Source organism: Sycon ciliatum, chromosome 6 (assembly GCF_964019385.1).
Source record: "Sycon ciliatum chromosome 6, ocSycCili1.1, whole genome shotgun sequence".
Classification (NCBI taxonomy): domain Eukaryota; kingdom Metazoa; phylum Porifera; class Calcarea; order Leucosolenida; family Sycettidae; genus Sycon; species Sycon ciliatum.
The window spans coordinates 2,395,506-2,415,067 of NC_088648.1; the positions used below are offsets into that span (position 1 = coordinate 2,395,506).

The following is a 19,562-nucleotide window of genomic DNA, read 5'->3' on the forward strand; positions in this document are numbered from 1 at the left end:
GAGACCCCATATGCAGAGTATTTTTCTGGTTTTATTTGCCGTTCTCGTGAAAAAAAATTATAATTATATGCAGAATTGCACACTCTTGGGGGGGGGGGGGGGTTATAATACTCTTGATGACATGTACACCGGTATCAGGGAGTCGTTTAATACTTCTTGACCACTCCCTTGTAACCATTATAAACAAAACTAAAAAAGACTATGTAAAAAATAATAATAATAAGAGGCTGCATGTGTGGCAATAGAAGCAGTAGATTGGTGCGTGTGCAGAACAATCAGTAGTGTACAGATCAAGCCCGGTGTGATGACGGTGATTCAACTTTCGCCATGCACGAGTGTGAGTGTTAGAAGCACTGGCAGGGACATAATAAGGGAGTCATAAAATACCGGTATTTTACTACCGTGATGAAGCCCTTCGGGGTGAACATTTGGAACAATAATTGAGCCAGCGCACGCGAAAAGGGGGCTAACGTACTTGCACTTGAAGCTGTCAAAAAGCACTTCAAAGTTTGACGTGCGCTTTTTGCGTGGATTTTGAAGTTGAGTCGCTGCGACTCTGTATAATCTCGCGCGTTTTCGCAATTTTGCGCAGGTCGATGACACAAGAATGGGGTTGACGGTCTAAGCTTTCCACCAGTCTTTAGATTTTGCAAATCGGTCCTCGCGTTGCTGAGATTCATTTGTTTGAAGCTGCGCTTGTTTTCTTGAGAGAGCTTCTTTCTCAACAATTTTTTCTCGCTCTTGCCATGAGTCGAAGAATAGTCTTCACTGTCGATGAAGCTCTTGCTGACGTGCTCAGGGAGTGCGAAGATGAGTTTCATGGCGATCCTGAGAGTAGCTCTGTCGCTCCACTTCAAAATTCTGGTCAGGAAATTGCTGAACAGGGCGTAGAATCGCAAGTAACATAGTTGACACTGACGACGCAGACTAACTCCACTACCTCAACTCCAGGGTGAACTCCGATGTTGTAGCAGCGAACTACCTGCATGTAGAGCCTCAAAGCGACTCTGATGAGGCTGGAGTTATCGCTGATGAAGAAAATCTAACAGTGGAAGACGAAGCAATAGTGGAGAACGTCCCTGCTGCTGCTGCTCCTCCTGCACCTGAATTTGCTCAGCTCCAGAATTGTGGATGCAGCAAGAACTGCCTCCGTAAGTTTGACAGAGTAACTCTTGAGCAGTCAACACTAAACATGAGGGAAATGGAGAAAAGTGAGAGCGATACCGTGCTATTGGGAATTTTGGAGTCCTGCCGCCACAATACCAGTCAGAACGCGCATGGGGGAAAGCGTCGCCGCGAGTCCTTCGCCTACAGCTTCCTGGGTGTCGAGGTGTGTGTTGGTGCGTTTCGCTACGCGTACGACATCGGCAAGAAGCATTTGTATGGTCTGCAGCAGCACCTGGAGAAACACGGACTGGTGGGGACTGGTGCCCAGGGACCATGGCAATACAGGCAGGCGACCACATAATGCGCTCCTGTACGCTAACATGAAGAGATGCGTTCAGTTCATCAACAACCATGCAGAAGTCAACGGCATTCCGCATCCAGCCCCGCTGCGTGGACGTGATGATGCTCCTCCAGTGTTCTTGCCTGCTACCCAAACATACAAGAGCGTACATGCCTTGTACAAGGAATCTTGCGCGGCAGCCCAAGTTGAGATCATCGGTGAATCATCGTTCCGCTCCATTTGGGTCGACAATTACCTGGTACGAGTGGGACCGCTTCCTGCCCGACTTCTTCCGGCCAATCCCAGCCGTGAGCCAGATGCACCACTTCACCTTCGCTGCTGCCACACCAGGAATGGTTGAAGTGCATTGGCGGAAACAGTGACTCTGTTGACATCCTGAAGACCACCGTGCAGGCAGTGCAAGATGCAGGCTTACCACCGGTCATTGCACCTGGAGGTATGAGCAGAGCTCGTCGCCAGTACTTGCACAAAGAAATCCGTCCGTTTGTGCAAGAGCAGTTCAGGGATGACCTATGCCCACCAGTCAGTGACTAGACAATTAGAGAGCCGTAACTGTACAGTTCTAATCGTGTGCTCTTCTGTAACTGTATAATATTCACACCATGTTGCCGATGAACACAATCGCGGAAATTGGCTGCTTACGGGCCACGACTGTGCATGTGTGTGATCTTAGTCGAAAATGCTGATTATGCCTCTTCTGTGTTGGTCCAAACTAGGCATTAAAGTGCACTCTGTACATCATGAATATTCTTCAAATGCTTCATCAAGAAAATAGTGTCAGCGTATGTACAATGTCTAGAACAGACAATCATTTTTTTCTTTGCACCGCAAAGTGCGATACTTGCCAACAGACCACCTGGCACTAAAACACCTATAACATTGCAACGAAAAGAGATTTTTTGATGCGGTTTTTTGCAAAAGATTTCTGAAACATGTTGGAGTAACACTAGATAGTCAGCTCGAAATGTCAGATTTTAGAGGTTAACCCCCTTTTCGCATGCTCTGGCTCAATTATCGTTACTGTACGTGGTGTATCCCAGGACTGTTCGTGTGTTGCGAATCGGAGGTGACGTAAACGACTTTTACTACTACTACCTGGACATAATGCAGCGCTATGCTGGGCTTGCCGTCCGTTGTGTCTGGTGTATAAACACTTTCTGGAAAAGCCTTTCTCGTAGAATATATAGAAGCCTGTTTTGAATTCAAGATGCAACGGCGGCACATACAGACTTTCGATCATATAATTATGATTGATGACTAAAACCTGCTTAACTCCATCATTTCTTTTGCAAATTTAACAATTGAAGGGTCTACGTGGTAGCGGAAACTCCGAGCTCTCTAGTGCAACAATTGCCGAAAAGCTACGATCTCTAGAGATACTGCGCGCCATCTTGGCGAATTCAAAATTTTGATCAATGCTGTTTACCATTTTTGGGGAAATCCCTCTGAGCGCCTGAGCACATGATAGTGAGTCTATTATTCATGGCAACCTCTCTGACCTGCTTATAGGCTTGCCATACTCGTACATAGGATATGTGGCTTTAATTAATAGCAGCCTGATTCGAATAGCAGCCTATTACTGATATTGGCTTCTACAGGAATGGAATATGTGACATTTACGATTACGAGTCACATGAAGTTCCAGTATGTACAGTCATCCCACATCTCTTGAAGCATTTCTGCTCCTGTTTCGGCTGCATGTGACTGGGAAGTGATAGCTATCAAGTTCTGTACAAATGTTGAACTGTAACGTCACTGCAGACAGTGCAGGTCGCGGATATGGGGCAAGAGCGCACACGCCCTAGTATGCATGCAGAAAACTCAATGTACAGTGCAGCACTTGAGAGGAAGATCGAAAGCCCACCTCCTTCGTGTCCTCTTACATGAAGCATGCATGGCACTAGCTATGCATGCACCGAGCTCCACAGCACACGTCCGTAGCAAAGAGCACACGTCCGTAGCAAAGAGCACACGTCCGTATCAGCATTTTGGAACACATCCAAACACATCCACCAGGCTGCTCTCCGGGAAACCAGAGCCTCTACTACTACTTAGTCTCAGTGGCATGTCACATGACTCCCTCAGAGCGAATGGAACCAATCATATCCGTGTAGGCATGTCAACAGCAACAGGGCACTACAACGCTGTACCATCGTCACTGAGCTCCTCACAGTCGGCATTTTCGGGCAGCGAGCCGTTGGCTACATCTCCGTCCGCGTCATTCCTGTGTTCCTGGGCGTGCACGGTGGTCGTCATTGACGCTGCATTCCCACTGGTGTTGTCTCTGCCGAGAGAGGCAGCACCCACACTGCGCATCAGTCTGCCCACCGCAATGGTGCCCAGTATTGCTTGCTGCACATAGACAGCCATGCAGCACAGAACACAGACATGTAGTCACTACTGGGTTAGCATGCACACACAAACACGTGCAAAAAAACCAGAGAACCGAAATGCCCAAACTTTGGCATCCGGATAACCAATGCACCAATGCACGTTGAACACACACACATGTTTCACTGTTACAAGTTACAACCTGGAAAGGGAAAATGCCAGCTTAATGCACAGCTCACCTTCCAATGTGTGCGAGCACGTGCACGCTCTCTCAGCTTGCCGTACGCCGAGTCTAGATGCTTTTGGTTGGGTCTGGAGTTCACAATCCAGGGATGGTGCAGCGCCTCCGTGGCTGTTAGGCGCTTTGAAGAACGATAGCGTAGCAACTGGTTGATGAAATCCTGCACACGAACACAGTATGATCAGAGAGTGATCAGAGAGTGATCAGAGAAGGATCAGAGTCTGCATTTGGCACAGGGACATCAGAAACTTCACAGAAAGTGTTTGAGGATGGCTCGGCCAGCCATCGGGGGTGCCCTTCGCAAGGTCCCCGGTTTGGAGCCCAATTTAGTAGTTGAATTTACAGCAGTTCATCAAATCCCACTTGCACTGGGTAGTGAGGGGGGGGGGGCATACACTCCATACAGTCATAATTATATGTAGTGTATGTAGCACGTCCGACACTCCTCATACCTAGGTTGTACTCTAAATAATGGCGGCTTCTATATTGTACTTATGACAGTTATGCTAGAATCAATACCACACTATAAGTCTCACACATTGGCTGGGGAATCGTAAGCTGTCATTGCTGGCAATTTCCAACCCCATGCAAGTACAGCTGCACATCCAGTGAATCATGTGGCCTGCTGGCTAGAGCTTGCCTGACCAACCTCTGGGTATGTTTTTTTCCTTTCGGGAGTGGCTATTCGGGTGTGGTTTCAAAGGGGAAACGGGGGATGCCATGGCTACCCAAGCTGGCTCTAGGCTGCCGACTACGCGCTTTCTGAAAATGTAGGTGCCCGTGGGATGGTCAAGGGACACTACTTTTAAAGAGCGTACACACAGCACACAGCACACAGCACACAGCACACAGCACACAGCACACAGCACACAGCACACAGCACACAGCACACAGCACACAGCACACAGCACACAGCACACAGCACACAGCACACAGCACACAGCACACAGCACACAGAGGAAGAACAATATTCTTCGAGGTCATTCTTACAAGACCTTACCCTTGCATCCACGCTGACATCATCCCAATAAGGCGATGGAAACGAATATTCGGCACGGATGGTTTTCTGATAGATCTCCTGCTGATCTTCGTCATAGAATGGCTCAAAACCGCACAGTCTGTACATCATGGCACAATGCATTCAGTTGGACAATACAATACATCGATTTCATGTAGTTACACTATCTTTCATGTCACAATGCACTCAATGCACTCAGTTGGACAATTAGTATTACATGTATTGCAGGGCCGGCGGAACCGGTCAGGCTGGTCCGGCCATGGCCGGACCACTTTCCCAGGTGGATGGTCCATGTGATTCGTGCAAAACCGGTGTAAAAAATCCAGAGGTACACAACTCGACTGTACTGCCGACGTGTGATGTGCTTCGAAGTAGCTCAGGACTCCGTGACCGGCACTGTATGGCTTTAATCATATGGTTAAAAAAAATGGAGAATGAAGTGGAAGACACCACTGCAGCTGTACTTATGGTTGATAAATATGGTGGTAAAGACACACCTTGCAATATGGCGGTAAACACACGCCTGCCCACACATGCTCTCTAGGCTGCAAAGTTCTGGCACAGAGCTCTCCTTCTCACCACCACCACCATCAGTTCGCGCCTGGCGCCTGGTCGATGCATGGCTGGCGGTATCCGGCATAGCAGGCTGGTACATCAAGTAGCGCATGGCACATAGATGATGACACAGCAACGACATAGCTCGATTGCAACGTACGTTTCGTCCCCGCTGGTCTCATCAGGCAATCTTCTTCTTGGATGTCTTCATACGGAGCTTGACTCGGGAGAATGAAGTTGAAGACACCACTGCAGCTGTACTTATGGTTGATAAATATGGTGGTAAAGACACACCTTGCAATATGGCGGTAAACACACGCCTGCCCACACATGCTCTCTAGGCTGCAAAGTTCTGGCACAGAGCTTCAACTTCATTCTCCCGAGTCAAGCTCCGTATGAAGACATCCAAGAAGAAGATTGCCTGATGAGTCCAGCGGGGACGAAACGTACGTCGCAATCGAGCTATGTCGTTGCTGTGTCATCATCTATGTGCCATGCGCTACTTGATGTACCGGCCTGCTATGCCGGATACCGCCAGCCATGCATCGACCAGGCGCCAGGCGCGAACTGATGGTGGTGGTGGTGAGAAGGAGAGCTCTGTGCCAGAACTTTGCAGCCTAGAGAGCATGTGTGGGCAGGCGTGTGTTTACCGCCATATTGCAAGGTGTGTCTTTACCACCATATTTATTAACCATAAGTACAGCTGCAGTGGTGTCTTCAACTTCATTCTCCCGAGTCAAGCTCCGTATGAAGACATCCAAGAAGAAGATTGCCTGATGAGTCCAGTGGGGACGAAACGTACGTCGCAATCGAGCTTTGTCGTTGCTGTGTCATCATCTATGTGCCATGCGCTACTTGATGTACCAGCCTGCTATGCCGGATACCGCCAGCCATGCATCGACCAGGCGCCAGGCGCGAACTGATGGTGGTGGTGGTGAGAAGGAGAGCTCTGTGCCAGAACTTTGCAGCCTAGAGAGCATGTGTGGGCAGGCGTGTGTTTACCGCCATATTGCAAGGTGTGTCTTTACCACCATATTTATCAACCATAATACAGCTGCAGTGGTGTCTTCAACTTCATTCTCCCGAGTCAAGCTCCGTATGAAGACATCCAAGAAGAAGATTGCCTGATGAGTCCAGCGGGGACGAAACGTACGTCGCAATCGAGCTATGTCGTTGCTGTGTCATCATCTATGTGCCATGCGCTACTTGATGTACCAGCCTGCTATGCCGGATACCACCAGCCATGCATCGACCAGGCGCCAGGCGCGAACTGTTGGTGGTGGTGGTGAGAAGGAGAGCTCTGTGCCAGAACTTTGCAGCCTAGAGAGCATGTGTGGGCAGGCGTGTGTTTACCGCCATATTGCAAGGTGTGTCTTTACCACCATGGTTAAAAAAAAGGTTGTGTTTGTGTTCTTTTACTATCATTTTAAGAGACGCCCAAATTCGCTCTATTTCACGTAAATTTTAAATATTTCTCTCGGGGGAGGTCCCCCGGACCCCATCAAAGGTTGGCCGGACCACTCATAAACTCCTTCCTCCGGCCCTGTATTGATCTCAGTAAACCACACACCCTCAATATCATGCATGGCACAATTCATTCAGCTGGACAATTATCGATCTTGTCCACACAGTATGTACAGCATGCCATGTAATTACATGTAGACTATCTTTCTGTATGCGCACGAGTCCAATTTGTTACCATAAATAAAGTCAGCATAGACTGTGCTGCACCACAGAAATGCTGAGCTAATAGCCAAGTCGCTGTGTGGCCCGTAAACTCACAGTATGTAGGTAATAACACCCACCGCCCACATGTCCACCGGTGGGCCGTACTTCTTGCCGAGAAGAACCTCCGGAGCTGCATGGTGGTGAGCGCAGACAACACAAGAATGCCAATCAGCAAAGTCACCATTGGCATTTTACATTTTGAACAAGCTGTTCTTACATCCGCACTGTGATGTAGCTACTACTCGAGTCCAGGTACAAAGTGGGCACGGGAAAAATACTGGCTACAGTACATAGACTTGGTGCATGGCGTTGGACCGAAGTGGGATGACATAATTATGGGCTGGGTATGAGGCATGCGGTGTCTGCCTGGGAGGGCATGATGAACCTGGGGGAGGGGCATGCTGGGCTTGGGAGGGCATGGTGGATCCAGGAGGGAGTGACAGACCTGGGGAGAAATGATGGGTCTCGCAGGTCATGATGAACCTGGGAGGGCATGATGGACCTGGGAAGGCATGATGGATCTGGGAGGGCATGATGGACCTTGGAGGGCATGATGGACCTTGGAGGGCATTATGGACCTGGGAGGGCATTATGGACCTGGGACTGGAATGACCAATCTTGGAGGTCATGATGGGAGTGCTTACGGACTTGGGGCGTTTGGTGTTCATTCCCTGCATGGGAGGGCATGGTGGACTAAACACACGGGCTACTAACGTGACCCAGCTAATGCACCACAATGTGGACCAAGCACTAGGGTCCAGCGGATAATGCTCCGAAAATGTTCGTATAATGCTAACCGTAATGCTCCAAAAACTGCCTTATATTGCTGATTATAATGCTTCAGCAAGGGATATAATGCTCGGTTTGGGGCACAAATGGAAGAAAGTCTGCACATTGTCAAACTTCCAGGAAATTATGCATATCGTCGATCTGCATCTGAAGTTGCCACCTTATCTCTCACGAGCTCCACCACTTCTTAGCACTATAAGACATGATCGCTTCTCCATTGATTGCTCTCCATTCCAACTTTGATGCAGGGTTGTGGCAGAATAGTCGGTGTATCAAATCCCTCCCCTAATTATCCATGTAGTGAGAGATGAAACCATTATTGCAGGTAGTCATTCATTATTGGGATGAAGTTAATCTTGGCAAATAGTATTCCTGCCTGCAGACAAGCTGTCACTGCGTCCACTCTGTGAATAATGTCTTCATCTGAAACACCAGACGTGAGGTCAGCTCCTGAGATCCGATCTCAGATGGAGAGCCCTCCCATTTGCGGAAATCCTGAAAACACGTGGTCAGTTATTTTGCCACTCTACATTCTTTGCTTGTGCTCTCATCTTCTCCTTGAGATGGTGTGTAGACGTATGGCTTGCCACAATACTCTTCCTTCCTGATAGCATTTGACTGTAAGCCTGGCATTACAACCGTCCACAACTAACTGTACGTGCTTCATCAGGAAAGTAAGACAGGCGATGCTGAGCAATCGACTTGGTACTGAGTCCATGAGAAATTCTAGTTCTTTTCGAGCCTTCTGAGCTGGACTCGGCAACGGCAGTTCTTTTGGAAGGAGCTCTTTCTGTTTATAGCCGCTCCTTCATCCTGGTCCAAACTTAGCAATGCAACAGTGTCTACTTCAGTATCGCTAGAGATGCTATCGCCAGAGCCTCTGGCACAACTAGAAAAATCTTCTTCGTCTGTTTGATATTCACTTCGCGTAAATAATTTCTCCGGATTTGTGTCACTTGAACTGCCTCGGCCTCGGTTGGGCATGCTTCACAAATGGCTTCATTTACCTGACCATATCGCTACAACCATAACATTTTTATGTAGCAATAGTTATGTAGCGCTAGTTGTAAAGGTGTTAAGTGGCTACACAATCACAAAGTCAAGCGCCGGTACAATGCATAGTGCTCAAATGCCCGGAATGGGCGGAGCGTAGTACGCAAGGGGTACACAAAAGGAGTAAAATAGGGCTGTTTCGTTGTTACTCAGAGTTTCATGGCAAAAACCAATCATCAGACAACATCTCATGATCATGATTGTAGCCGATTGTTGCCAAAAACCTGGGATTTCCCGATATTATCCACTATGAAACTCGTTATGCCGTTCAAACCTCACATAATGCTCGTTTTGTTCCTTTCTAATGCTCCATAATGCTCTGATGCTCGGATAGTCGTATAATGCCGAATATAATACCGGCATTATCCGCTGGACCCTACCAAGCACTGTGGGGGGAGTATCAGTTGGCAACAGTGAGAGAACACACTTACCAACATAGCCAGGAGTTCCACAAATAGTCAGCGTACTGCGCCGTGCAGGGGTGATGAGACGGGATAGCCCAAAGTCAGCTAGGTACGGACACACACATGCACACATACACACACACACACACACACACACACACACACACACACACACACACACACCTCAGACCTCAGACATGCCCATCGCGGAAGCGATGATAGCGAACAGCTATGTTAGACATAGCAACTTGTGCTGGGATTACACCATTCGACAGCTTGCAAGGCTGATGAATTGACCGCCACTATTTTTAGCCTGGTATCCACCACACAGGCGTTTGAAGTGACTTTTTCTGGCCAGTGAATCCCTATTTTTCATTTTTCCATTTTTTTCTACACACACCACACCACATACTCCGGCATACACTGGCTGTTGGCAACCACCCAGGAGAATGAAAGAAAAGTCAGGAAGAGTCCGAGAAAGAGAAGAAAGACGTGTGCGACCATAATCGTCGGGAATTGAACCCTGCACATACCACTGCACCATATGGGACACACACACACACACAATGAACAGTTTGCATACAGGCGGAACCACAGTACTGAGGACCTTTTAACACTTGCCATCAATAACTGGCAGAGAAGCATGGATACCGGAGACTATACGGCCGTACTGCTGCTCGATATGAGCAAAGCCTTTGACCGCGTCCACCACCAAACGCTAATAGATGACCTTCACAATCTGAAGATCCGTGGAAATGCTCTTGAGTGGTTCAAGTCGTATCTGTCTCACCGACAGCAACGCGTAGAAGTGAACGGAACCACAAGTGACTGTAGAACCTGCACTAGGGGTGTTCCCCAGGGTTCTGTCCTAGGCCCTACCCTCTTCAGCATCTACACTCGACTTGTCCCCACTCTGCCATTGCGTTCCCAATGCCTTCTTTATGCAGACGACACCACCCTGTATGCCTCTGGAAAGTGTCCACGAATTCTCATGTCTTACTTAGAAGACGATTTTTCAGTGGTTAAGCAGCACCTCACAGATCGCGGCCTGCTCCTGAACTCCAGCAAGAGCCAAGTACTACTGATCCACAGCAGACGCTCACATCCCCCACCTAACCTGAGCATTGTCTGTGGTTCGACTGTTATTGCCCCGTCTGACGAAGTTAAGTATCTAGGACTGACTCTCGATTCAACTTTAAGTTTCAGTGCCCACGTTAACTCCCTCAGGGAAGACATCGGAAAGAAACTAGGTGCTTTTCGACGTGGAAGGAGGAACCTTGCTGTCCAGGCCAGAAGGCAGTTCTACTTGTCAGTAGTCCAGAGCAAGCTCGAGTATGCCAGCACTGCCTACGTCCACTGCCTCGCTGACAATGTGAGAGATCAGCTGCTACGCATAAGTAAGAGAGCACTTAGATGCATATTTGAGCATGACACATTCACGCGGACATCATACTTGCTTGAGCGATACCACATAATTAGCTTAGACAAAATATATCATACTAAGTCCATATTCTTCGTGTTCCGTTGCATCCACAATATCTGCAGTTCACTCCTCTCTGACATGTTCTCCCTTCGCCGTGACTGCGCTCACACAGACAGAGTAACCCGCGGCCAAGTCAATTATTTCCTTTCCTTACCCATTGTGCAAGCTCAAGCTGGATACAGATCTATTTCATTCCTTGGTGCTGACCGCTTTAATGCGCTTCCCGAATCCCTTCGCACAAATCATATCCCCAATCATTTCGCCAGGAACTTAACAATTTCATTCATCTTGGGCACCCTGTAAGAAGACCTTAGGGTCTGTTGGGAATGCCCAAGTAAAATAATAAAATACAATACAAATACAATACAATACACACACACACATACACACATGCACATGCGCGCAAGCATGCACACACACACACACACACACGCGCGCGCACGTTCACCTACACGGAGAGACCCTTGTACTCTGACTGACTCAAAGTCTCGTACACCGTGAGACCCTTGTATTCTAACCAACTCACCGACTTTCAGCGACAGGTCGTCGTTCGGATCCGCGTAGAGCAGGTTTTCCGGCTTCAGGTCACGATGAAGAACGTTATTTCTGTGCAGATACTGTAGACACAGCGCCGGCATACGCAGTGCACAGTGCACAGTGCATATGATGCGGTTGTGATGTTATGCTGTTACCGTACAGGGCCATAGCAGGCGGTCCGGCAGGTCCGGCAGCTGCCGGACCAATGTGCGGCAAAAAAAAAAAAAAAAAAAAAAAAAAAAAAAAAAAAAAGGGGGGAGCTCACACATATATGTGCGCAGCTCAGGATGTCCACCCATGATGATGTGTGCAATAAGTAGAGGTAGTACATGGTATCAAGTGTATAAACCGGGAGGGTGGGGGTTACATACTCTTGATGTCATGTACATGTACCATGATGTACCATGGCAGGAGGAATGGCATGGCAGGAGGTCACAGCACAGGACAACACCCACGTAGATCTACATGCACAGACTCACTATAAATTACTGGTATACGTGTGACGGTATCTTGTAACATGTATATCACATGCCTTTTCAGTGCATTGTGAACTGCTACTGACTATGTACTACATCTGCTGACGATAATATACTAGTAATTATTATCACTTTTCACCACTGGCTTGTGCCAAATAAGTTAGTTGTGGATGTGCCCACTTCCTGTGCCCACTTCCTGCACTTCTTTGCAAGTAATAGTTGACATGATCGTTACATGTACATGTACATGCCTTGGAGTACTGGACAGTCATGTCTGTGAATGTTCCTACTCTGTACTTCCTGAAATGTATGGATTCTTTTCTTCCCCCCAATTCTTTCTAGATACGCTTTGTACCAAAGATATTCTATTGCAATGTCCTTTCTCCTCCTCCAAAGATCCATTTTGGTACTTGTATCACATGCATTTAGATACTGTTGCTATGCCTTCATAGGCTTCAATAAGTTCTGTTTGGACGGACACAACATGCTGATGCCCTTTTTCCTGACTCATGCAGAAGATCCTTCTTCCTTTTCTCGCCAAATGTCACTCTGCATGGTCACGATTACATACACATACACGCACAATCATGTACCGTGATGATTTTGTACATGTACCGGCATATGTATGAGTGTGGGCTGGGGGGGGGGCATCGAGGTCGGATCTTGCCGGACCAACCAAAATGGGGCTGCTACGGGCCTGCCGTATACTTGTACTTCAGTACATGTGTGCATGCATACATGCATTAGATAACTACAAACACTACATGACTGTAGAAAAGAAAAAGGAACAAGGAACTACACGTTACGCTATAATGTCCACTAACACCACCAGCTCCTTGGGCCTTTTTCTTTTCTATAAATTTATCCTTGGCTCTCCATCCGAGTTCATACTACATGCCTGCATGGATTATTTCAGGCTGATGGCAACATGGCTGTGTTGGTCTTGATCATAGTTGCAGGGCCCTGGGCATTAAGTTCCATACTTCAGCCGCGCATGATTTCTGTGCGTGCTAAGTAGTTTCCCAGTGCTGAGCGGCAACATTTACATCTTACCTCAACAGCAGTAAGTACTTGACGGATAACAGCCACAGTTTCTTGTTCAGAATAGAAACCACAGTCCACTATCCTGTAAGAACCACATCAACACATCAACAACACTATCAAGCACAACAGCAGCAGCAGCAGCAGCAGCAGAAGCAGCAGAAGCAGTGGCAGTGGCGGCGGTGGTGGTGCTGTTGGTGGTGCTGTTGCTGGTCGTGGTGCTAGTGGTGGTGCTGGTGGTGCCGGGTGCAGCTGGTGGTGCTGGTGGTGGTGGCAACAGCAGCAGCAGCAGCGGTCGCAGTGGTTGCAGCAGCAGAACAGTGACTGAACAAGATGTGTGAAAATCTCCTCAATGAATCAGAGAGTGGAAATGAGAGGATATGTGCAAGGATACTGGGTCATGAATCTAGGTCCAAAATGCTAGTACCAAATCGGGAGTATTTACCTGTCGAAAAGCTCTCCTCCACGCACCAAATCCAGGACAAGATACACTTTTGTATCACTTTCAAACACTTCGTGAAGTCGTATCTGTCAACGTGCGCATACAGACATAGGCATACACATGGACACGCATACACGCAAATCCACGTGTGCGCACACAAATACACACACACACTTGTACTTGTATTTGTACTTGCTCACTGCCAAAGCTGGTCACGCGAGTCTTCCCCGAAGAGGGGAGAGCGATTCAAAAGGAACCTTGGAAAGATGACTCAATTGGCTATTGAACCGCCCAACGGCCGACACCCCGTGAAATCCCCAAACTCTGGGTGGACTTGGAAATGATCCCACATGCGGATACAGTCAACTTTGCTAATAACGCTCGGACTGCGGATAGAACGACAGTTCGTGAATAACGACAGATTTTCCATGCCCAGAGCAAAGTCCATTCTACTTGTACCTGTTATACATTATAAATTATAGTGAGACTTCGGGTATAAGGACACTTCGCGAATAAGGACACTTTTCTGATGCCCCGCCGAGTGCCGTTACACGCAAAGTTGACTGTATATATGCAGAGGCAGGTAGGACAGGCAGGTATCTAGGCCGTGTTCCGTACAATGTTGGGATGTTGCAGACGCAGCATGACATTGACTTCCACTTGAACAATTTTACGGAATTCCTGCACGGAAAGAACAGAAGAAACGAAGGGCGACTTGACATTTCATCCCTGCTAGCTTCTCCAAGACATTGATGGACTCCAGAACATCAGGTCTGTATTCGATAACATATTCAATTCAAGCTTGATGGTCTGCCTACTCAAAGTAGGTTCCACACAGAGCATAGGAATACAGCCGCATAATCTACCATGTTTTCCGGAGTATAAGCCACACTTTGAACACTGAAAATTCACCCCCCTTTTTTTTTGGGGGGGGGGGGGTGGCTTATATTCCGATGGTCAAAATAACGGTGATCAATAAATAGGGTAGATATCTGCATTTCGTGGCAAAAAAAATGGGGAGTGCGGCTTGTACTCCGGGAAATATGGTAGTGGTTAACTCTTCCTACCCAGTGTTCGGCCAAGCTAGCCGTATGATCCTCGTTGTCCGATATACAAGCATTGGACACTCTGTAACTCACCCAGCATCATGTGAGGTACGGTGGGAGATATGCTCATCTGCAGCTGGACGTCAGACGTGAAGTTGGTAAAGGGCTGAATGGCTTTGTGCTTTGTCCTATGATCATCTTAAAAGTGAATTACCTAACCAGTCCAGTACATACTATAGTACATTGTATGTACTATAATATGACGGAATGCACTTGTCAATGGGGTGGGGACAACATATCTGTCCACACCCCGTTCTGTTCTAACATGTAAGTAAGTAAGTTGTATATTTTACTTCGCAGATTCTAACGGGCAAGTTGCCCAATAACAAGAAAGCGAAGTAAGTACAGGTCCTCCCTCGTTAGTAGATAATCTCTGGGCCATCGAAAAAGTTGTCTTATAACGAGACTTACCTTGTAGCAGGACTTGCAGCTAAAGGTGAAATAGGCACTACTTCGTACTTACTGGGGCTACCCTCGATACAACATAAATTATCAATGCTTCAACTCGTTATAAGATAATTGAAAATCTTCAACATAACTCTTCCTTGGATGAAAAGGATCGTCCATATTCGCGAATACACAGATATAATTACGTTTGGTCCTTCTGCTTTATCCTACCTGTTTTGGCCTTGGTCCTGCATGGTCAGTATTATCTTATACTGAGGGTTTGGCACTCCGGGGACCTGGGCAAAGGGTCGTTATAACGAATTTTATGTACTAACGGATTATGTTGTAACCGGACCTGTAAACAGTTGTATAGACCACGTTTCGCCAGGGGATTTCAGATTTCTATTTACTAACGGGGTTTATGTACTAACCGGACTCGTTATAATGAGGGAGGACCTGTACCGTATTTTTGGAGAAGTGGAAACATGTGATGCAAGACACACGAGAAGGAGGCAATCTTTCTCAAGACATTTGTTTTCTTATGCGTTCCCTAGGACGATTGCATCTGGAAAAGCGCCTCGAGTCAGCTGAACTGAACTCCTCGGATTCAGACTCCGCAGGCGAACTCACGTTCTTGTCCATGATCTTCAGAGCGTATGGTCTCTTGGTCTTGCGGTGCGTGCATTTCCTAACGACGGAAGTAATGCCACTGCATGCGGCCAGGGAGAGAAGCACAGACAGCAGCACAAAGTGAAGTTATTCTCGAGAATGGCGACGCATACAGTAAGCTTTCAATACACTGGGATTCCAATGGTTACAAACTGCGAGGACTCCACTGTAGCCATCCACTGTATTCAAACATATTATGTAGATCCAATGGTTACAAAATAACAAAATGCAGAGCACACACCCGCACTCCGTCCCTGGCTACATACCTACAAACTCTTTCAAATTTTCGCTCATGATCAGGAGGGTGTCATCACCTCAAGACAGAGTGCGGGTGCGTGCACTGTGATTTGCTACAAGGCTACACTGGAGTTATGCTACACTTTGGAAACAATCACACTCATGTATCTCTCTCTCTCCCTTTCTCTCTCTCTGTCTCTCTCTCTCTCTCTCTCTCTCTCTCTCTCTCTCTCTCTCTCTCTCTCTCTCGCTCTCTCTCTCTCTCTCTCTCTCTCTCTCTCTCTCTCTCTCTCTCTCTCTCTCTCTCTCTCTCTCTCTCTCTCTCTCTCTCTCTCTCTCTCTCTCTCTCTCTCTCTCTCTCTCTCTCTCTCTCTCTCTCTCTCTCTCTCTCTCTCTCTCTCTCTCTCTCTCTCTCTCTCTCTCTCTCTCTCTCTCTCTCTCTCTCTCTCTCTCTGAATCACATACATTTCGATAGGGACGCGCCAGAGATATGGCATATATGTACACTATTTCCATAACAATTGGGAAGAGGAATGTACTTGTAGTTCCTTGGTCTTTCTCTTTTGTATAAATGGGAAGAGAGTAGTAATATTACCTCTAATAATCACCCACAGGGTGCCCAGTAGACTGAGGTGCCCGGAAGTTCAAGGTCCGGATAAAAGAAATATGCGTGTATCTATGCTCTATTTCCCGAGATTCCTTTACAAGAGTTAGTAGTAACCACTGCAAGATTAGTAAGAATGTGGGTCGCTTGCAGTATTCAAGCTGGCGTTTACCCCACGGACATGATTTTACAATTGGCTGCATGACTCACGGCACAAGTCAGGCCAGTTTCAAGCTGGCAGCAGAAGTGCTAGCTCAAAAGTTGCGAGCAACCGGCATTCCTATATGCGCGGGGTCGTATGACTGGCTGTATTTCACGGGTCTCCAACCATACACCAATGCAGTCGTGCATGCGACAATGTTCCCTGTCCAGATACAGTCTCTTGCAATGTTGTTATCAGTTAGAACGTTTTCTTGTCAAGAGAGGATGGGAGATCGATAGCCTAACAAAGTTGCATTGTGTATCACGTTCATGTGCTAACAGGTGGAGAACTTACGACCCAAGCTCTTCTCCAATGTCATAGTGGCGGGTAACCTTGTCATGAGATGCCATGGGGAATAGCCAGCCAGTGGCTTGTGGGCAGCCACTGGCATACTTCACCGATGATGATGATGATCCAGACACCACTGCTGCCTTCTTTGCCATCGCCAACCTCAGCCCTCTACCACCTGCTGCTGCTGTGGCTGCTCCTGTTTCTGATGCTGTTGCTGCTATGGCTGCTCCTGTTTCTGCTGCTGTTGCTGCTCCTGTTTCTGATGCTGTTGTGGCTGTTCCTATATTTTCTGATGCTGCTGCCCTATCTTTCTCATGCACGGTGTATGCACGCACCCTCTCTTCGCCTGCCTCCAATGCCTCTGCTGGGTACTCAAGACAACGCAGTGCAGATGTAGCAGCGTGCACCGCACAACACTCTTCCAATACCAGAATGCGGTGTACACAAAGCACGGGCTGTGTGTAGGGAATGGGGGTGGGAGTCACGCTATTGTGTGGCAAACCAAACCACTTAGCCACGGTCCAGCCGCCACGTACTGTTCAGCTTCTCTCTTTACCACCGCGGATTTCCCCCCTGCCGGAGGAGACTTTCTCTTCTTCCTAGCGGGAAGCTGGCCTCGCTGAGACGTTCTCTGCGATGGTGGTCTGTGATTACAATCCCAAACTTCACCACCAGAGACTTTGTGGCCTTCGCTTGTCACAACTACCGCACTACAGACAGCAATAGTTATGCCCGTGTTAGCATGCGTGGCTTGTTGCGCTGAAGAGTGAAGTCCAGTTGCATACTTGCTCACTTGCCCTAGTCATGACCATCCACTGTGCGGGTGGTGGCACACCGTCGTCGTTGTCCGACCACGCACACCACACAGGATGTCCCACGAACGACCGTTACCGACGCGTAGTCCAAAGCCAAAGGTCCAGCGCTATGATTATGGTATGAGCGAACACACCGTCGACTTGGTCAGGACGATGCGGAGCTCGCTGCCTGCGCTCAGCGGGTCGCCTACTGCACGTGGTGAGGCAGCTGACGAACGGGCACTTTTCGAGCATTCTGAATGCACAATGGTGCAGCACAGCATTTTCAACGATTTACCTCTCTCTCTCTCTCTCTGATCCGTATGATCCGCCAGAGAGGTACTAGGTTAGCTAATGTTTGCCTCGTCTTGCCGGTAGCAATCGAGGCAATCTCCAGAAGCAGCAGCAGTAGCCGCAGCAGGGCGAGCAGTGTTCAAGGCTGAAGTGCCAGGCGCTCACAGCAGCGCATCCCTGCACTCTTCGCCTTGCGTCCTTTGACCAGCACTTCCCATCTTGTTCACATGTTTGCACTTGGTCGATTCAGGAAACTTCCGATTCTGCTCGCAGAGGATCAAACAGAGCCGGGTACATGCAGTACCTTTTCTATCAAGTGACCAGGCAGTGGTGACTGGAGTCGAGACGCCGATAGTGTGCTTTCGCCATGGTACACACAGTACCAATGATTAAAGGGAAACTGAACGCCAAAAATAAGTATGGCTTATCCGAAGGGGAATGGACCGTATGCGTGTTAAAACAAAATGGCGTCACGATTTATTGAAAGTGGTATAGTTGGTGGAACGAGTGTTCAAACCCATTTGAACTTCATACTGTTCGTCTTCTTTTTGACATGCTCTCTTTCCATCGTCCTTAGCTTTTGTTTGTTGAGAGCTGTTTTGGCTTTCTCCTATACCTCTGGGGGATGCGAAGTGATGGTTTTGAGAGGCTGGTGATGGCTGTGAGCGAGAGTTTGCCGATCGGCGTCGTCCTCGCTATAGCGATGAAAATACTAGTTACTGCGCACCTGGCACATATCACAACACGTCGGAGCGTCCAGGAGCAAAGGAATCTTGGGTTTTCACTGGAATCTAGTTCCTCCAGCATCGTGTAGCCCACCGTCGGTGAATGGCGGTCCAGAAAGGTCGAACCTGGTCTTCTGCAGCATCTCGCAGTCCTGCGAGGCACACTGAATACGCCTGTCATGTATTCTACAAATAAAAATCACGAAGTTGTGGACTTTACAGTGATGAGTCTATCCTGTATGCTGCAAGAGACGCAGGAAATGTGACTGGTGTCCGTACACTGGACGCCAATATCATCCCAGTCTTCTCCTGCAGGATCTGTTTGACATTGACATACCGGTATGCAGTGGGTCGACATTGGCCTGGTTTGGCAGCTATGTGCCTGGGTGGATGTAGCAGGTTTGCATTGGCGCGTCGTCCAGTCCGACATTTTCTTGTAACTGTGGAGTACCGGCAGGGTCTGAGAGGTTGCTCGTGCTGTGAACACATCTCTACTGCCTGTCTCGTCCTGGAAGTGCCGTCTCGCCGCTTCCTTGCTCTACAGTCACGCCGTTATTTCGCTTTGTTTCGTAGTGCAGCTCAAAACCTGCCCAAACAACTGTGAGCTCGCAACATGGTATGGACAAATTGCACCACTCATGCTGGTTAACTAAAACCGGGATAGTCGAGTAAGCGAGTTCACTCCCT

The 19,562-nt window shown here is 48.1% G+C and overlaps 1 protein-coding gene across 1 annotated transcript; it reads right to left on the bottom strand.

The window, feature by feature from the left end:
- Nucleotides 1–3,169: 3,169 nt before the first annotated feature.
- On the bottom strand, nt 3,170–18,406 carry LOC135819151 (myosin light chain kinase A-like). The gene is made up of 11 exons (XM_065332311.1): nt 17,066–18,406; nt 15,690–15,768; nt 14,185–14,247; nt 13,570–13,652; nt 13,137–13,209; nt 11,597–11,687; nt 9,615–9,692; nt 7,396–7,471; nt 5,041–5,158; nt 4,039–4,200; nt 3,170–3,820 (listed from the first exon to the last, which is right to left on the bottom strand). Exons 1-11 carry the CDS (start codon nt 17,212–17,214, stop codon nt 3,605–3,607), a joined length of 1,188 nt encoding a protein of 395 aa, XP_065188383.1. The 5' UTR covers nt 17,215–18,406; the 3' UTR covers nt 3,170–3,604.
- Between the last annotated feature and the right edge of the window lie 1,156 nt (nt 18,407–19,562).

Excerpts from the sequence above, each read along its gene's own strand:
- LOC135819151 (XM_065332311.1), bottom strand. The coding sequence starts at position 17,214 with ATGGCAAAGAAGGCAGCAGTGGTGTCTGGATCATCATCATCATCGGTG. Across the intron at positions 14,248-15,689 it reads TGAAGATCATGGACAAGAAC|GAATTCCGTAAAATTGTTCA; the intron begins GTGAGTTCGCCT and ends CTTTCCGTGCAG. Across the intron at positions 9,693-11,596 it reads CGACCTGTCGCTGAAAGTCG|CTGACTTTGGGCTATCCCGT; the intron begins GTGAGTTGGTTA and ends GTCCGTACCTAG.